Raw genomic sequence first — 19,760 nt, forward strand, 5'->3', positions numbered from 1 at the left:
TCCTTTCCTTCCATCTTTAGTTCTTTAAGGCGATCCCTGAGCTATTTAGAAGAAAAGAAGAAATTGACAAATATGTTGGAAAATGTTACTTACGTTATGTTTATGACAGAAATTAAGAGCTTGAAGTGTTTGCCATAATACACTTTTGATCACTCCATCAGCAACTCTGGGGGAAAGAAAATTAAAAAGGAAATGAAAACTCCTAAGATGGGGGGGTCAGGAGAGGGAGCTGGGACCAGAAAGGGAGTGGGTAGGGCTTGCTGTGGCCAACAAACATGGTGAAAAGGGTGTGCTGGAGATAGTTTTTTGAATGTGTTCATGAAAATTGCTTTACTATGTAGTTTTCATTATAGATACATAATTTTCTTTTGTAATTTGAAAATTTTAGATCTGTAGAAATGGCATATGCTTATCACAAAAATCCAAGCAGTATCGCAAAGTAAAGGAATAGAAAGTGTTGACTCAAAACTTGCTACCCCAAACTACTTGCTGTAGTGTAAGTGGCTTTCTCTTCCGGCACCTCTGTTTCTTTCCCTCTCTCTGCCTCTCTCTGCATTTACTTTTTTTTCCTCTGCATTTACTTTTTAACTTTAGTTTTTTTTTTTAGAGAGGGGGAGAGAGAGCAGGATTGGGGGAGGGGTAGAGGGAGAGGGAGAGTCTTAAGCAGCTCCGTGCCCAGCACAGAGCCCAATGTGGGGCTCAATCTCGACCCTGAGATCATGATCTGAGCCGAAATCAAGAGCCGGATGTTTAACAGACTGAGCCACACAGGTGCCCCTTTAATTTTAAATGAATGCATTCATATGGCTCAAAATATGAAGAGTATAAAAGTATATCCATGAAGAACTCTTTCTCATACCTGGCTAGTCACACATTTCATTCTCTGCAACTACTCCCCCCTCTTTCAGGAAGCTTGTATGCATAGAGGTACAAATACTAATGCTTTCACATCTATTTCGTGGTCTTATTATATGGATGTGTCATAATTTACTTACTTAGTTCCCATTGGTGAGCAATTAGGTTGACTCAATTTTATTCCTAGAAACATTTCAATGAATATCCGTAATCATCCATCTTACCACAGTTGTGCAATTATCTTTTTAAGGCAAGTTCTAGAAGTGGGATTTCTAGGACCAATGGTAGGCACATGTTACATTTTGATCCTGCAGATACGACCTTCAGATAGACCTAAAACCTGGTTTTGCAGGAAGAAAGGCATACTTGAAGACTGACTTCCAGCAGTTATGGTGGTAAACACACTCAAGTACATGCTGTAATTGTGTAACAGTTTCTTACACCTGGTGAGCAGGCAGGTACGCAGCCAGGGGAGGCCAGGAGGAACACATGTCCCATGAGAATAAGAGGCTGGGTGCTTTTTGTCCCTGTAGGATCCTGGAAATACTGGAAGGTATTTTCCATTGCAGAACTGGGGATCTGGGCAACTCACATCTTGTCTGGGAGTAGTCTACTTTGTGTAACCATCTCTATAAATTATAGCAATTACATTCCCTTTAACTTTCTGTTGATGTCTTTCCATGGCTCACATCACTGTCCCATGATGGCGACTTCAGTTGCATATTGCCCACCGAACATCTGTGCATTCAAGTCCCTATCTCCTCATTGTCTTGCCAACACCCAGTTTTGCCAATGTTATGTTTGCCAAAATGTGGTTAAACTAAAAAGATAGTTCATTTTGGTTTTCATTGGCATTTCATTAACTATTAGTGACTTTTGTTTTCACATGATTATTGGACATTACATGTCTTCTTTTCAGTATTTCCTGTTCATGGCCTTTATGTCTTTTTTGACTGGCCTGTTTACCCTTTTCAAAATTGATTCATGGGCGCCTGGGTGGCTCAGTTGGTTAAGTGACTGCCTTCGGCTTGGGTCCTGGGATCGAGCCCCGCATCAGGCTCCCTGCTCCGCGGGAAACCTGCTTCTCCCTCTCCCACTCCCACTGCTTGTGTTCCCTTTCTTGCTGTCTTTCTCTCTGTCAAACAAATAAATAAAATCTTTAAAAAAAATAAAACAAAATTGATTCATGAAGACTCAATATATACTGGAGTCTGCATTTGTGCTGCAAATATTTTTACCCATGTGTTGTTTGTTTCTCAACCCTCTTTGTGGGGATGGGGTGGCTGTTTGCAGAGTTTCGAAAATCCGAGACACAAGATGTCTTTTGCTGTCTACTGTAAGACTTTTTTATTTAAAAAATTTAAAATGATTGAATGTTCCAAACATACCCATTACTTGGCCTTAATGTTTTATCATACTTGGAAATTTAAATCGTATGTTTAGATCACTTTTAAAAACTAAACTCATCCTGCAGCTGTTGTGGGTCTTACAGAGGGGTGGGACAGCCTCTGTATGACTCAGGCATCGAACCAGCTACAAGACCTCACCATGCAAAGCTGCGGTACATGCCGAGAAAGAGCAACAAGTGCGTGGAGGTATTTTTCTCAGGGCAGTTTTCTAACTTCAGGTGACAGTTATGACAGCACATTCTTGATATCCATGGTCTGGTGGCGGCCCTTTGGCTCCAACTCTTCTAATAAGTATTATTAATATTGTGAAAGCCCCTAATTCTCAATATTAAATCCCATTCTGCTGGAAGTGTCTAGAGCCATTTCTATTTCCTGCACTGAATTTTTTTTTTAAGGTTGTTTTTCTTTTATTTATTTGACAGAGAGACAGCGAGAGAGGGAACACAAGCAGGGGGAGTGGGAGAGGGAGAAGCAGACTTCCCGCTGAGCAGGGAGCCCGACGCGGGGCTCGATCCCAGGACCCTGGGATCATGACCTGAGCTGAAGGCAGACTCTTAACCAACTGAGCCACACAGGTGCCCCCTACACTGAATTCTGATATAAGCTGATCTTTCTCCCCTCTTTGCCTAGAGCCACGCCGGAGACAACACTGCTTAAAGGTTTTTATAAGAGACAGGAAGAATAGTACAGCCATTTTGAGCCCTATGAGGCAGGGTTCAAATCTCATCTGCGCTGCTTCCAAGTTTTAGAAGCCCAGGCAAGTTATTTGTGCCTGCAGTTTTCCTCATGTGTAAAAATGGAACAATGCCACTTAAGTTTATTAGGAAGACTATCTCCTAAGAGTCTGGGCTTTCATATCTCCATAGGTTTAGGATGAGGGTCTGAGATCAGGTGAGGCCAGTGGATGGGCCAGTGACCCTGTAGAAAGAAGAGCCCCAAGAGAACAGCAAGAGGCCCCGAGGTGAGAAGGAACAGGGAGGGTAGAAGAAACAATTAGGAGGCCAGTGTGGCCAAAATGAGTGAAGAAGTTGGTGAGGCTGTTAGATCTCTAACCGCCAAGGGCCTTAGAGATCTGGGTAAGTAGCTTGGATTTTACTCTAAGCCTAGAGGAAAGTCATTGAAAGGACTCAAGAAGGCAAGTGGCGTAATATGGAGAGTGGATTTCTGTGGGCAGAATGGAGACAGGGAGGTTGATGAGGGGGGCAGATTTAATAATGCAGGTGAGATCTGGTGATGTTGGTCAGAGAGGTGGCGGTGGAGGGAAGGGAAATGGACTTCAGGCCTTGCAAGGGCCTGCAAGAGAAACACGTAGACATGGAATGCTGGGCGGGGTCTAAGCACCGCAGGGACGGGGTATCAAGTCCTGGAATCGGGAAACAAGATAGGGGCGAGGGTTCAGAGACTGGTGGAACTGAGGTTTCTAGCGCTGATAACATGGATCCGGGCACGAATGAATGCCATAGCAAAGTCCCGAGCTCTTGCTGTGGAAGGGGAACGTTTGTTTCGTGGCATCTCATGGGAATGGGTCATGGCTCTGCTCGAAACAGAACAGCTCCGACTCTGAGAAGGCAGGTTCCATTGTAGGCAACACAGCGTATGTACAAAATACCAGCTACAAACACATACCACCGATCTTACAAAGAGAAGATAGTTATCAGAGAGAAGACAGATTCGCACAGGGCTCATTCCAGAAAGATAGAGGATTGCAACATGATTCAGCCACAGGCAGCATGTTTCAAAGTGCTTTGAGGTGAAATAAAACCTTCAGAAGAAGTCAGCTGACACTCGGTGTTTAAATATTATAGGCTGGGTGAGGGCAGAGACAAATACTGCAAGGCACAGTGAAGGCCTGAGAGCAAAAACTAGACATCCTAGCTCAAGACTGAAGAAGGGTGTCTCGAGGTGGGAATGCCGACTCGACTGCTGGGGGACTGGCTCTCTCCGTCACTCAGAGGGGTCCTGCTGTGGACATCAGGACTCATCAGCTTTGCTTTAATTCCTTACATAACTTCACAGGGGGAAAACCTGAGTTCACTGTCAGTACCCGAGACTAAGTGAGTCCTCAGTCAACCCTTGCTATCCGAGACTACAAGCCCATCTTGACTCCGGTCTGCCATCCCCTTCACACCGCCACTTCGGTTAACCTCTTCCCCTTCTGTCTCCTCCCGTATTCCCACAGATACTTCACCCCGGCCCCACTGGTTTCCACCATTTCCTGAGCATGCCCGGCTTGTTTGCGCCTCCAGATCTTTGTGTTCATTGTTCATTCTCCTCCCCTCCCTGTGCTTTCCTTCCATTCAGGGACTTTGTCTTGTTCACTACCGTGGCTCTGGGGCCTCGATGGTACCTGGTATCTAGGAGGTACTTAACTAAGCTTGTTTCTCTGGCACTCTTGGAAATTTTATAAACTAGCACCCTGTCCTAAGTCCCTTTCTGCTTAAACCAGCTGGAGTGAATTCTGTTGTTGAACCCTGACCGGTTCAGAATACACTACCAGAAGCGGATGTGGGCCACAGACTAAGGCCTTGAGAATTGGGGACTGGCTATCTGATTTAATCGGGTCTAAAGGCAGGAGAACCTGATTACCATTAGTGACTGGACTAGCTGGTATGGGTACCGAGATGAAACAGTTGTTAAATCATCACCTGTGGTCATCTGGAATAAAATGCCTATTCAAGGCAAGCCTTTGCCTGACTGAGTGTGACAGAATAATACGGGAAACATAAATAATACAAGAAAAGTGGGGCGGGTTGGCTCTAACTTCATGAGAAATTTTTATAAAGGACAGAGATAGGGCTTTAATATCTTCATTCAAGGCAGTTAGGAAACCAGAAGTTTCAGTGCTTGCACTAAAAGAACCCGTTATTACTGTATCTTTAGGACTCACTTCATGGATCTATAGGAATAACATGAAATGACTGAAGAATCAAACACGGAGAATAATCCTGCAGGATGCTAAGTGACAACATAGATTTAACTTATGTGAGGTTAATTAATTTCTCAGTTATAATTAACTGAGAAAGAGCTACCTATACTTCAAGAATTGAAATGTGGCACTCAGGAGTATTCATATAATTAAGAGCACCCCAACTTCCCACCAAACATCCTGTCTCAGGCAAACTAGCCCCCAAACTCGTATGATGAGGCTGGTTTTGCCTTGACGAGAACCCTCTAATGTTCTCACTTGAGGTAGCTGTGTTGCATGGGGATGCCAATTCTTCTCAGACCTTGAGAGGTCCCTAAACCTTAACTAAAGTCAGAGTTCAACATATCCCATGGGGCCTATTACAAAGTCAAACAGAGGAAAAGGTTTACACAGCAAAAGAACTATAAGATATTGCTAATTTACAATGGGGAATGCCTGTGAGCATGGATTTCACGGATGTAGGACCAGAGGGAAGAATCAGAATTTTCAACTGGGCCGATTATAACAATATGGGCACACTTACTAGAGATTCCAGTTTCACCAGATGACCTGGAACAGCTAGGAATGAGTCTAGCTGATTGCTAAACTGGTTGATTGAAACCTGGCTAAAGGATTGCCTATGGCAATTGAAGTTGAACGCCAGAAATTCATTAGTAAAATGAGGAGGAGGAGATCCAAAGATCTGAGGCGATAGAGTGTTGGAGAGGATTTTTCATACGCAACACACTCATCTACCTCCCAACTGTGCCTCCTCAAAGTCTGTAATGGCAGCGCCAAGCTGTGCTCTTCCCCAAACGCGTAGTGGGCTTCTAGTTTTCTATTTTGGTCAAGAAGCAGCAGCATGCCAGCCCTTCTACTGGGCTCTTCCTACCACAGTGTTCACTCCGTGGACCAGTCAGCTGGCTCTTTCTCCATCTGCTAGTGTATCTGTCTCAACTATCCAGCTAGGAAATGGAGAAATAATCTCAAGGTTGGATCTGTGGACCTACCAGGACTACCGTGAGATGGATTTGAGTCAAGATTGCATTCACCACCAGACTTAATGCTTCCTGCTCCCCATCCCCTCCAAACTGACCGCAGGGGCTTTCAAGGTCATTGGTGCCTGGTTTTCCCTCAGAGACTTGTCCATTAATTCCTGAAAGATAGGGTATTTCTCTTTTTCTAGCATCTGACTGTCCTGGTAAATGGCTACAGACTACTTTGGGGGCAGGCTAAGAGGAAGAATTAAGAACAGATGTGTGATGTTATTGCAGGGCATTCCTCAAGGAAAGCCATCTTCCCTTTAGTCACAGGCCCTGGTTCTGTGAACTGGCTACTGTGGTGACTCAAGTTAAGCCTCTAGTCACCAGTTTTTATTGAAAAATAGAACCTTAGTGATCGTCCCATCTATTTTGGTTCGAGAGAAACTATGGTCAATTAAACCATTTTGATCATCACTACGGCTCTGTTGCCTGTTACTGCAATTCTGGAAATGAAGAACTACCACTTGGCCTCTTGTCCAGGGATCCCATGATCCCCACGGAAATCAGGAAGCCATTTCAAAGAAAGGATCTCCTCACTCCATTATCTGGGACATGACGCTTGTGCAACCCTCACCAATGTATTTCTTGGTACTCATGATTCACGGCCATCTTTCCAACAAACCACACCCTGTCTTATGTGAAATTTTCTATGAACAGTTAACTGAGAGAGAAATTCAAACCTTTTATATGTCAATTATACCTCAATAAAGCTAAAGTTAAAAAAAAAAGAAATTGAAGCCTGACTCGTGGATGTGCATAATGTGTTCCTATCAGCCAGAAGGGGAATGGACAGCTGTAGTTTTGTAAACCCGTTCGTAGTTTTCTAACACTATAACCACTTATAACTGTTCCTTTGTATTTCAGATTCCTCATTAGACCTTAGGCTTCGTGAAGGCAGGATTATTCCATTATACATCATGCAACGGGAAGGAAAATCCTTCCTCTGGCAGGGAGGCAATTTCTATCCCATTACCAATTAACTTACCCATTGTATTTAGTGTAGAACACAGAAGGGTCTTAGAGAAAGGAGAATAGATCGTTTTAAGCTTAATCAGGTGATGCCAATTTCGGCTGCCTCACATACATGTAGTTTCTTTACTTGAGCAAATCCAACACAGTCTCAGTACTCAGTATTGATGCAGCTATTGATCTGACAAGTGCTTTTTTCTCTATCCAAAATGTAGAGGACACCAAAGGCTTCATCCAGCAGAGGAAGCAGTACACTTTCACCATCTTAGTGTGAAATCAGCTCTTCTTAATGATATAAGTTAGTCCTCGGGTCTCTTGATCATCAGCTCACCATCCCACAGCTCACCCACACGTCCCCTCTGTTGATTGCCTCATATCCACACACCAGTTAATTCTCCAAACTGAATTTACCCTAATAAACAATGGCTCAAATAGGGTTGGTATGTATGCGGTCTGGTTGTTTACCTCTGTTTGCTATTCGCTGGTTTTACATTCTCTTGGCTATTATTTAAGTAGGTTTTAGGAAGGGAGTGAAGGTAGATGGGTGTTTTAAATTAATCACTGTTATGTGGAAGTACCCAGCATTTCATAAAAAGACTGGCGTGTTTTGCACTGTTCTTAGTTGCATTCCCCTATGTAGATCCAAGTCTCAGGGTGGACCCAAAGCCCGTGTATACACTGGCATTGCTAAATACACTGATAAGACTTAAAAGAGTGGAAAGTAGGTAGTTCAGCGATCCCTGTGGGGGTGCCTGGCTGGCTCAGTTGGAAGAGTGTGAGACTCGATCTCAGGGTCATGAGTTTGAGCCCCATGTTGCGTATAGGGATTACTTAAAAACAAAAAAAAAAAAACAAAAAAACCCAACAACTTAGAGATATCCTTGTGGTTGCTAAATACATACTGAATGTGAGGTTGCCTGTATATGCTTTGCTCCTTCTTTCTGCACATTCCTCCAAGATTGTCCATCCGGCCAACTCCTCCCTTTGTAAAGTCTCAGCCTAAACCCGTCTTTCCCTGATTCTCCAGGACGGGCAGATGTTCCAGTTGTACCAACATTAACCCAATCAGCATTGCCATTTGTAACTGCTACTCTGAATGTCTGTCTCTTCATTCGATTTTAAGCTTCTTGAAGGCAGGATTGTGCCACTATATCTTTGTACCCTCTGCACCAGCAGAAGTACTCAATAAAATACTCCTGAAGTGAATGAAAGAATGCTGTACACTGAGGAAGCTATTAAGATGAATTAGGTATGAATTCTGCACTCAAAATACTTACAATCCAGTAAGAGAGAGAATGCACATAAAAACACATAAGGCAGAAGTACCAAGTACCATAACAGGGATAAAAATCAAACTCTGTGGCTATGCAAAGGAGGGAAGCAAATCTACCCAGGTGGAGGAATCTCTGAGATGTTGAGAATATCTAGGATTTCCCATTTTATTTATTTTTAAAAGATTTTATTTTATTTTTTTAAAGAATTTGTTTGTTTATTTGACAGAGAGAGACACAGCGAGAGAGGGAACACAAGCAGGGGGAGTGGGAGAGGGAGAAGCAGGCTTCCCCGCAGAGCAGGGAGCCCGATGCGGGGCTCGATCCCAGGACCCTGGGATTATGACCTGAGCCGAAGGCAGACGCTTAACAACTGAGCCACCCAGGCGCCCCTAAAGATTTTATTTTTAAGTAATCTCTACACCCAACACGGGGCTCGAACTTACAACCCCCAGGTCAAGAGTCACATGCTCTACCAACTAAGCCAGCCAGGTACCCCTAGGATTTCCCATTGTCAAGATGCTGATAGAGATAGGGAAAATGGAGTAAGTTAGAATATTCCAGGTTAAAGGAAGAGCATCAGCTAAGTTCCACAGGCAGGAAGGCTTATGGTACATAGAAGGAAGAGAAAGATGGTTAGTTCAGTTAAACAGGTATGTGTATTGTATGTATTGTATGTTTTATTTTCAGGGCCTTGAACAATACATGAAGTTTACATTTCTAACTTTATGAAAATGTACATTAATTTATAAATTAACTTACAGGATGGCTGAACAATCTGTCCTCTAAACCAATACAAATCCTATTTAACTCATAATAAAGCTGAACTATGAATTAATTTATCATGTAAACTGGTTTTTAAATTTTTATTTTAAAAGTAAAATATGTGCATTTGCTGGGATATTGGGACAAATTCAAAATAAATTTCAATTACACTGAACATTCTACTTTCTAACTTCATTTTTTTCACATACCATTTCATGAACATGTCCCCAGGGCATGAATTATTCTACAGCTTCCTTTTTAATGGGTTGGATACATAGTGTTCCATCGTATGCATATAGCAAAGTGCATTGAGTCAAATCTTTACTATTGGAAAATTAGGTCAGTCCCAATTTTTTGTTGTTATTGTAAATAATGATGTGTTGAACATTGTTATGTATAACTTTTTGCACCTGATTATTATAAATTTCTCTAAATGGAATGTCTTGGTCAAAGGATTAAAACCACTTAAAGAATTTTCATACATACTGCTAAATTTCCATTCTAATTATATACTCTCTCCAGCTGTGAATGAGGGTGCCTGATTCCCAACTTTAACAATGCTAGGAATTTTGGTTTTTCAAAATTCTTTGCCAATTTGATAGGCAAGAAATGGTACCTTATCTTAAATTTTTGAATTTTTCTGATTAATAGGGAGGATAAACATATTCTCCGAGGTGTATTTGTCATTTCCCTCCTCTTTTTTATGATTTGCTTTTTCATGTAGGAATTGCATGTAAGTTCCATAAAGTTAGGCAACTTTTTTGTATGTTCTGTTTACTGCTATATCCTTAGCACCCAGCTGGAACAACAGTAGGATTCTACTCAAGTTTTTTTGAAGGAATATATATATATATATATATTTTTTTTAATATTTTATTTATTTATTTGAGAGAGAGAGAGAATGAGAGAGAGAGAGCATGAGAGGGGGGAGGGTTAGAGGGAGAAGCAGACTCCTTGCTGAGCAGGGAGCCCGATATGGGACTCGATCCCGGGACTCCAGGATCATGACCTGAGCCGAAGGCAGTGGCTTAACCAACTGAGCCACCCAGGCGCCCCTATATATATATTTTTAAAGATTTTATTTATTTATTTGACAGAGAGAGACACAGCGAGAGAGGGAACACAAGCAGAGGGAGAGGGAGAAGCAGGCTTCCCGCGGAGCAGGGAGCCCGATGTGGGGCTCGATTCCAGGACCCTGGGATCATGACCGGATCCAAAGGCAGACACTTAACGACTGAGCCACCCAGGCGCCCCAAATGAATATATTTTCTAACTGGGTGTTAATCTTTCAAAACATTTGATTTGCAAAATCTGTAAATGAAATGATATTAATTCTTCATCTGGCAAACAAATTACCTAACTTGCCACTTCTTTTTTAGTTTTGTTTATGGTACTTTTTGTCAAAGGGAATCTCTAAAACTAATTGATTTAATATTTGGCAGTTAAAAAGTCCCTTTTCTTCTTTTAAAAAAATTTATTGATTTAGATAACTTGATTTTCAAGTTAAAAAAATCCCATTGGCATTCTGATTAGATTTTTGAGCAATAAATAAATAAATTGGAGCAGTATCTTTATAATAATGAATATTTCCACTCAGAAATATATGTTATTTAAAAAAAATCATTTATGTACCTCAGTTAAGGTTTGTAAGTTGTCTTTATGTAGAGTCTGAACAATTCTTTTTATCTTTATTTCTAAACTTCTTTGTTGTTGGTATTTGAATGAGATCCTCTCCACTAGATTTTCTAGAGTGCTGACTGATACAAGAGCTGTTAATTTTTGTGTGTGGAGTTTGGAGGGCTGTAGTCATTATACTGAATTCCACTGGTTATAATGACTCTTCAGGCAATTCTCTTAGATTTTGTAGAATACTATCATCCAGATAAAGATGATTTAATCTTGCTTCCAAAGTTATATATTCTATTTGTTTACATTGGCTAGAGCTCTCAGAACAATGTTACATTATAGTGGTGACAACTGACTTCCTTGTTTCTCATTTTAACAGTGGTTCCTCTAGCATGGAGTATAAAGTTAGCTGTTGATTTGAAGAGGGTGTGTGTGTGTGTGTGTGTGTGTGTGTGTGTGTGTGGTGTGTGTGTGGTGTGTGTGTGTGGTGTGTGTGTGGTGTGTGTGTGTGTGTGTGGTGTGTGTGTGTGGTGTGTGTGTGTGTGCGCTACAGAGGTATCTTAATCCTAGTTTGCTAAGGTGTTTTGTTTTTTTTTAATAACCAGGAAAGGACGTTGAATTTATCAACTGCCTTTCCAAATTTTATCAACCACATGTATTTTTTTTTCTCCTTTAACCTGTTAGTGAATTTTATGAATTCTAATATTGAACCATGGTTCATTCCTTGAATTCAGAGGGCATACCTTATTTTATTGCCCTCCGCTTTATTGTGCTTTGCTTTACATTTCACAGACATTGTGTTTTTTACAAATTGGAAGTTTGTGGAAACCCCATGTGGAGCAAGTCTACTCGCGCCATTTTTCCAATAGCATTTGCTCACCTGAGTTTCTGTGTTTGGTAATTCTCATATTTCAAACTTTTTCATTATTATAATATTTCATGCTGATCTGCAATCAGCGATTACGACTTGCTGAAAGTTCAGGTGATAGCATTTTTAGAGCAATATGATATTTTAAAATTAAGGTATGTACAATTGTTTTTTAGACATAATGCTGTCATACACTTAATAGACTACAATATAGTGTAAACATACCTTTTACATGCACTAGGAAACCAAAAAATTCATTTGACTCACTTTATTGCAATATTTGCTTTATTGCAGTGATCTGGAACTAAATCTGCAATATCTCCAAGGTTTGCCTGTACATAAGTTAGCCTCGAAATGCACTGTGATTTATATTTGCAGTTGATTTGTCTTCCTAAATATTTTTACTCTACGTTAATATTTATTTCCCTCTGAGCACATCCTAACTAAGATGGGAGAAGGGTAGCCAGCAGATGCATCTTGGCAGAAAGAGGAGTGTGTTTCAGATCTGAAATTTGCCACAGTTAATCCCACATATAATGAAACTGAATGGCCATACAGAGCCTCAGTTTCCAGATTACTTACCCTTTGGGGTTTCTTTCCAGCTCGTTTAAAAGTGTGTGATCACAGTATTCAAAAACTAAATGCATTTTCCTTTTTTTCCTGAACACCTCAATGAGGTTCACAAGGTTTGGGTGTTTTAATTGCTGCAAAGGAATTGAAATCAAAGTTCGGTTATTTGTTTCTCCTGATAGTTTCTCCCCAGATCCCTCACAATTTAAACAACAGAAGGCCTTGTTTATTATTCTCTGTGTATCTCTTGTGGATAATTTTATTAAGGTTACTCACAAGAGAAACTACTTTAAGGTTGAAGAAAAAAAGAAGACATTTTTCTTCTTCTTCTAAAGTACCTGTAACAGATGGTAATTAAACTGCCTGAATCTCTCCAGAGATAGCAAATAAAGTACACAACATAAAATATTGGACACTGATACCATAAATACTTTACGGATTTTGTGAAAATTCTAAATATCCAAGTCATAAAGGAACCTGGATAAAAGACAGAGGAGATGGAATTATTGAGTAAAAGGTTATAAAAATTATCAATCCCCATTTAGCTTGCATATTGCCATGGATTTAATATAAATGTCAGCTAGATTTATTATTTATTTTTAAAAGATTTTATTTATTTATTTCACAGAGAGAGGGAACACAAGCAGGGGAAGTGAGAGAGGGAGAAGCAGGCTTCCCACGGAGCAGGGAGCCCAATGCGGGACTCAATCCCAGGACCCCGGGCTCACGACCTGAGCCGAAGGCAGACACTTAACGACTGAGCCACCCAGGCGCCCCAATGTCAGCTAGATTTAAACGCAGTCTCAATTTTAGTGTTGGCTCTCAGAAATACTAGAGCCCAACTTTCAAATCTGATTAAACTTCCTATTGTAGGAGTCCCCACAGTGTGTTTTTAATTTATCATGTTTTCAGCTCTGTTCTTTGATTCTATTGTTTTCTCTTATGCTTAGATGTTTTATGTGTTAAATTCTATCTCAAGCTGAAGCATTTCACAAGGCAGCCTCTGTTTAATGTTGTAAACCAGAGGAAAAATTCTAATTAAGTAAGATAACCCATCATAGAGTAACTATATAATTTATCATCCCATCAGGGTAAGGAATAGAAGACAAGACTGTCCCAGGAAAACAGGCAGATACGGTTTCCTTGCCTATAACTAGGGTGACCATATAATTAAGCATGCAAACCAGGATGCTTTTGAAAGAGGGTGCTAACCAGACTGGACTCCGGGACAAAAGCTATAAACCAGGATATCTGATCACTCCCACTTACATATAACTCATCTTCCCTGTTTTCCCAGTATATTAGATACATCACTTTTCAAACCCTATGCCACTTACTCAGAAAGATACCTATATAGAGGGAACACAGGATTTTGTATATAGCAGGAGCTGCAGAAATATTTTGCAGGCCCAATAGCGATAGCATCCTCTACTTCAGTATCTGTAAGCATGGTTTGAGGGGGAAAAAAAATCACCCTGCAACTATGTGCTCAACAGTTTGGGAAAAAGGACTCTATTACATATTAAAAATATGTCTAAATATGTCTAAAGCACAAAATCAATTTGCCATTGCCTGAAAGAGCAGAGAGGCAGAGTGGAGGAAACAGGCCACACAGGTAAACCAGCTTTGTGCGACGCTGAAAGCCATGCAATGGAAGGGAAACAGTGGCTTTACCAGGAGAGTAAGGGATTCATAGAAGCTAACCTGGTCGAATCTGTCTTTGGGTAGATAAGCAATTTATATCCCCTTTGCAAAGGAAATTAACTTAGCTCAGAAAAACAGTGACTTGTATAAGTAACATAGGCAATAAGGAGGACAAAAATCAAATCACATTTAAGTAACAGGAGGATGTGAGGAAGGTAAGGTAAGTTTATCGTGGAAGGAATCTGCTCCCGGTGCGCGGAGGGCAACACATCGAAGCTGGCAAGAAGTACATTATGAGAACCATCCCCAGACACCAAGCTGAGGTGGGATCTGGCTACTTCTTACCTGAAAGTCCATTCTTAAAATTTGGGCATTGTGACCCAGGAGGTACTACCTGAGCGTTAACCTTCCTTGCAGACATGAGGAGGAGGGAGGTGGTGGATAAAAAGCATTACTTTTATTAGACAACAACTCGCAGTTCCGACACACCCTGTAAGCTTAGCTCTGTGACAAAGCCGCTGGCTAACCAGCGCCTCCTGCCGGCTGTGAGGTAACAGTGAACCGGTTTTTACGATGGATGTAATCTTGAAAACTCCGTGTGTATTAACTTATATTTTAAACTATTAATAGTTTGAGGAAACCTGCTGTAAATAATACTTGAAAGGACAGATAATATGATAATTATTATATTCCTCTAAAACTGATTTCTGGGGTTTTCCTAAAAAAAGATGACCCGTGTCAAAAGTAAACGTCAAAAAAAAAAAAAAAAAAAAAGTAAACGTCAGCTGTGTGTTCTTGAGGAAATCACACTTTTATTACTCAAAGTGTGGTCTACCAAGCACCGTCTGTACCATCGGGGAGTTTACTGGAAGTGCTGCATCTCAGACTGACCACCGACCTTTGACTCAGAATTTTGTGTTTTAGCAAAGTCATCTGGGGAATTCCCACATTAATTCTGCACATTAATGTTTGAGAAGTGCTGTCCCGTGCCTCAGTTTCCTCTCTGATAAGATAAGGATGCTGGATGGGAAGCATCCCTAAGTTCTTTTATGGTTCTAAAACCAGAAGAGTTCTAGGATAGGAAAACACTTACATTGAAGACTTATGAATCTTACATGTCAAATCCTTTCAGAGTAAAAACAACTTTAGGGACGTCTGGCTGGCTCAGTCTGTAGAGCATGTGATTTGATCTCTGGGTCCTGAGTTCAAGCCCCACGTTGGGCATAGAGTTTATTTAAAAAAAAAAAAAAAAAAAGCTAACAAAATCTTTGTGGAAAATGTGTATACATAGCTGGGGCAGATACTCAATATGCCTAAGAACCAGTGGAGAGCAGGAAGGACTACCCCATATCGATGCCTACAGGGGCATGGGTCCAGTCCTGTGGGCTCCTGTGCCAGGAGATGTTCTTTTAGTTGCTGGTTTGTGGGGAGAAGGATTTGGGAGGGGTGTAAGGCAGAGCAAGGCCAAGGCGGGGGAGGGGGTGGGTAAACACTGGGCCAAAGGACTTAGGACAGTGGATATTTACCAACCAGAATGGAAGTACTTCAATATCAGAACTGCCAAAAGTCCAAAGTAATAATCAATTTATTTTCCATAGTTGCTGATACCAAGAAATTAAGTCCAATGAGAAAAAAAAATCACTTTAAAATTCATTCAAATTGTAATGTTGGCATACATATTTCATCCAATACCATGATGTTATAGATATACAGAGAAAGTGAACCTACCTTCAACATACGTATTTCTCTTAGTGCTATTTTCTTAACAACTGGTTCATCTTCAGATTCCACAAATTTTTTAATAGCTACCACTTGTCCAGAGGTTTTGTTTCTGCATTTGAATACAACCCCATAGGACCCTTCTCCAATCTTAGCTAATTTTTCATACTTTTCCATTATAGTTGAAAGGACTTAAATTACTGTATTGATTGACTTGCAGCACAATGTTACACCTGGAAAATAAGATGACTCAGCTTAATCAAGTGATCTAGGACAATGTTCTCACAGTCTCGTACATAAAACTGATTTACTCAGGATGCCAAAGATTTATTTCCACCAATTAATTTTAAATACACTTAAAAATATTTGAACATTATTTTGGTAATTCAGTTGTCTTAATGTGGTTCTTCCAGCTACTGCAAAGATTTTTATATTTCTTATAATGGATCTGCCTTTACCTCAGTTGAATTAAAGAATTTGTGGAAAGGAACATTATCTAGTCTATTTTCATTATCCTCAAGTAAATGATGAAAATATGGTGCTGTAAAATCCAGCTGAAGGAACATTTCATACTCTTGCCTTCAGTGTTTATCTTTTCCCTCCTCACCCCTTGCACTAGGGGAACTAGGAAGAAGTGAGAACAAGACACGTAAAAAGTGCTATACTTCCACCTGGTGGAGAGAAGAAAGAGTAGATGTGGACTGTGGAACAACGCTGCCATTACAAACAGTGACATCTTTCTGTCGCATCATTTATTGCTCTTAGCTTTTGTATGTATGAAGGAAGAGATCCTTAAATTCTTAGCTCCCAAAGAAAATAAAAAGCACAAAAAAGAAGACAGGTCTCTCTAATTTTTCATGAATGCTTTCTTTTATCTTCATTTCCATGGAAATATTTAATTTTTCTGTCCTGCCTCACCCACTTGTGAATTTCATAGTGATTGGGATTACATATTAAATAACAAATAAGGCCAACATTATTAAATAAATCAGTCTAGGAATTAAAAATATAATAATTCGAATAAGTCTCAAAAATCCCACCCCACTTTATCCAGCAGAATCTTAATATAATCTAATAGTGATAATAGTTAGCACTTAAGTAACATTGTCCTATGAAAATTACATCTTATGTGTACAACCATTTTATGAAGTGCTATTTTTATCCAATTATGTGGATGATAAAACCGAGACAAAATGAAGCTAGTATGCTAGAGTTAGAACCCAGGCAGCCAGGTTCCAGAGATCACAATTTGAATCACTACGCGATACTGCCTCTCAGTTAATTCAAAAGAATGCAAATCCAGGCCTTAGTAATAATAAAATGTCAAGTGAAAGAGTTGACCACTTTATAAATTTCTCATGTTTCAAATGAGTACCCTTCTTTTCTTTTCTTTTCTTTTTTTTTTTTTTTACTTCACTAACATCTTTTCCATCCACAGATTGTCTCAATGGAGAAAGAAATCATCTACACTTTCTTGCCACCATAGAAATATACAACTGGGAAAAGTGTTTACCTGGGTAAATGACTATTACTAAACTATTCTACAATGCTATATATATATTTTTTTGGAGATTCTATTCTCTTATAAAAGGGAGAAAATGGAAGCAAAAACACTTTAAAAACATGGAAAATTCATCACAGATCATGTTCTGAAAACTCTATTAGTTATACTGAATTGTTACATAGATATTATTATCTTAGATGTATTTAGATACAAACATGCATACATTTGTTCTTTAGCCTAGTTATAGGTGATACGGAAGAAAACAGTAGATACTAGGAATTTGCTTTAGAAAGTTATTGGTATAAATCTTTGTGGATTTATGAATTTAACCTGCTTGATAAGCCCTATGGTTACTGGAATAAACTACAAATATGCCAAAAAGCTTAATTATGGTATTTAAGTCAGTATTATTTTATTTCCCTCTAGGTAGATGATTTGATCTATTGATCTATGATTTTTTTTCCCCCAAATGGTTTAATAGTGATTGAGTTCTCAGACTAATATTTAGACCTCTCAGTCACATCAACCAAACTTCTGAATATAATAAAATAAAGCACCAGACAATAGTACTTTACCTGGTAACCTCTCAATAGTATCTGTTTTCTAAAGCCTTTACATGTTCATGGAAGATGAGTCTGAGCATGCAGGCAGGAGTTAGACCAAGGCAGAAATTCCTCAAAGGGATTTATGGCTCTAATTCCAGCTTACTAGGAATTCTTACTCTACCAGAGTAAGAAGCAGTAATTCCTAATATCTTACCTGAGGTACAGACCAACTATCTGTTTGATGACTATCTCTACACAAATAGAATCATCTCGAAATCAGTTTGTTTTAAATTAAACGCCTTCTTTCCTATCCTCTACCCCTACCCAAAGTTCTCAAACCTGCTCCACATTATACCTAAATGGCTTGTGAAGACGTATATGGTGGAGAACTTTGAGATAGCTGAGGATAATGGTGGCTATCTAAATCAAATCTCCTCACATAGCTTTCTCGAAGCTGTAGAAATCAACCAGAACAATAAAACCACATAAATGTAATGCTTCCAAAATAACAGGAAGACAGAGGAATTTACAAACTTAAGTAGAAAAGTAAACTCCAAATTCTGGAAGAGATATCTCTTAAGGTCCCACTATAAGCCTTTGCAGAGAGCAAATACAGGAATGGGGTGGGATCTGGAAAAACTGTGGAGAGAAGAGGAAACGAAGAGCCTAAGATAGACTTAAAATCGTCCCCACTCCATCCCCTGAAGAGAAAATACATCACAAGTGCAAAAATATTAAGTGTGTCCTGGTAGATCAGAGTATTTGCCCCAGGGAAGGGACGTAAAAGTCATGGATACTGAGGGGGTATCAGTCAGTGTGACACTACTCTTGGGCAGGAGGGAAGGGAGAGGCTTATCAAACTCTGTCAGAGACTGGATAGTGAAGGGAAAAAGCAGCAAGAAGGATAAACTTGTGCCCCTGCAAGACAAAAGAGAACCCCAAAACTGAAAGACATGAAAATCTCTTCACCACTAATTAAAAAAAAAAAAAAAAAAGTGCTACTTTCATTTCACAGATAAAGGCTAAAAAAACACAAGATGCCAATCATTAAAGAAACTAAACTTTGGTACAGTGACAGAAAAGAACTCTCTGGAGCTAGGATTACTGTCAATCATTACAAGACAAAACCTGCCCAGGAAATAAAATAGAGAAAAACAGTCTCCACACAAATCTATTATTGGAAGAAAATGTCCAATGTAGAAGACCTACATACATACAAGATTCTACATTGGACATTTTCTTCCAATAATAGATTCTGCTTTATAACAGTAATTGCGATGTTTTTGGTGGGCTTTTATATCTTCACTGTGAATTGTGGCTTTAGCATTAAAAATACCCCCCTTTTGTTGTATTTAATGCTTTTTGTAGTTTTAATTCTACTTCATCAGATAGCAGGATCATAAATTTCCTTTCTTAATGTTTTCATTTGTCCTGAATACCTTTGCTTGTCTTTTTATTTTTTCGCAATTACTGTTATAAAGCAGAATCTATTATTGGACATTTTCTTCCAATGTACCTAATCTATTATTGGAAGAAAATGTCCAATGTAGAAGACCTAAACAATGTAACCAATAAGGTAGACCTTTAGGAAGAAAATAGAAATGAGAATTGGACATTTTCGCTGATGAAAATCATGCCAAAAAAACCAAAAACAAAAACAAAAAAACCCTAACAGTGAAGCAGAAGAAAACTAACACAGCACTCCAAACTAATTTAAATATCTTCTAACATTCATCTGGAGATATGAAAAGCACTTTTTAAAAAAGATTTTATTTATTTGAGAGAGAGAGATAGGAAGAGAAAGCATGAGTGGGGTGGGGAGCAGGAGGAGAGGAAGCAGGCTCCCTGGGGCTCAATCACAGGACCCCAGGATTATGACCTGAGCTGAAGGCAGAGCTTAACTGACTGAGCCACCCAGGTACCCCATGAAAAGCCACTCTGAATCAGAAATTCAAATAAGACTAGAAGTGAAAAGGAAGAAGGAAGGGAGGGAGGGAGGGAGGGAGGGAAGGAAGGAAGAAAGGAAGGAAGGAAGGAAGGAAGGAAGGAAGGAAGGAAGGAAGGAAG

At 39.7% G+C, this 19,760-nt stretch overlaps 1 protein-coding gene across 1 annotated transcript in view; it reads right to left on the reverse strand.

Moving 5' to 3' along the window:
- The window catches only part of CDKL4 (cyclin dependent kinase like 4), a 50,221-nt gene that overhangs the window by 19,666 nt on the left and 10,795 nt on the right, over nucleotides 1-19,760 (reverse strand). The window contains exons 2-4 of the mRNA XM_032410351.1: nucleotides 15,654-15,877; nucleotides 12,294-12,415; nucleotides 94-166 (exon numbers count right to left, since the gene is read on the reverse strand). Coding sequence (XP_032266242.1) covers nucleotides 94-166; nucleotides 12,294-12,415; nucleotides 15,654-15,821 — 363 coding nt within the window. The 5' untranslated portion in view covers nucleotides 15,822-15,877. The remainder of the gene's footprint in view (nucleotides 1-93; nucleotides 167-12,293; nucleotides 12,416-15,653; nucleotides 15,878-19,760) is intronic.

This window comes from Phoca vitulina, unplaced genomic scaffold, assembly GCF_004348235.1.
Source record: "Phoca vitulina isolate PV1807 unplaced genomic scaffold, GSC_HSeal_1.0 scaffold12, whole genome shotgun sequence".
In the NCBI taxonomy this organism is placed as follows: domain Eukaryota; kingdom Metazoa; phylum Chordata; class Mammalia; order Carnivora; family Phocidae; genus Phoca; species Phoca vitulina.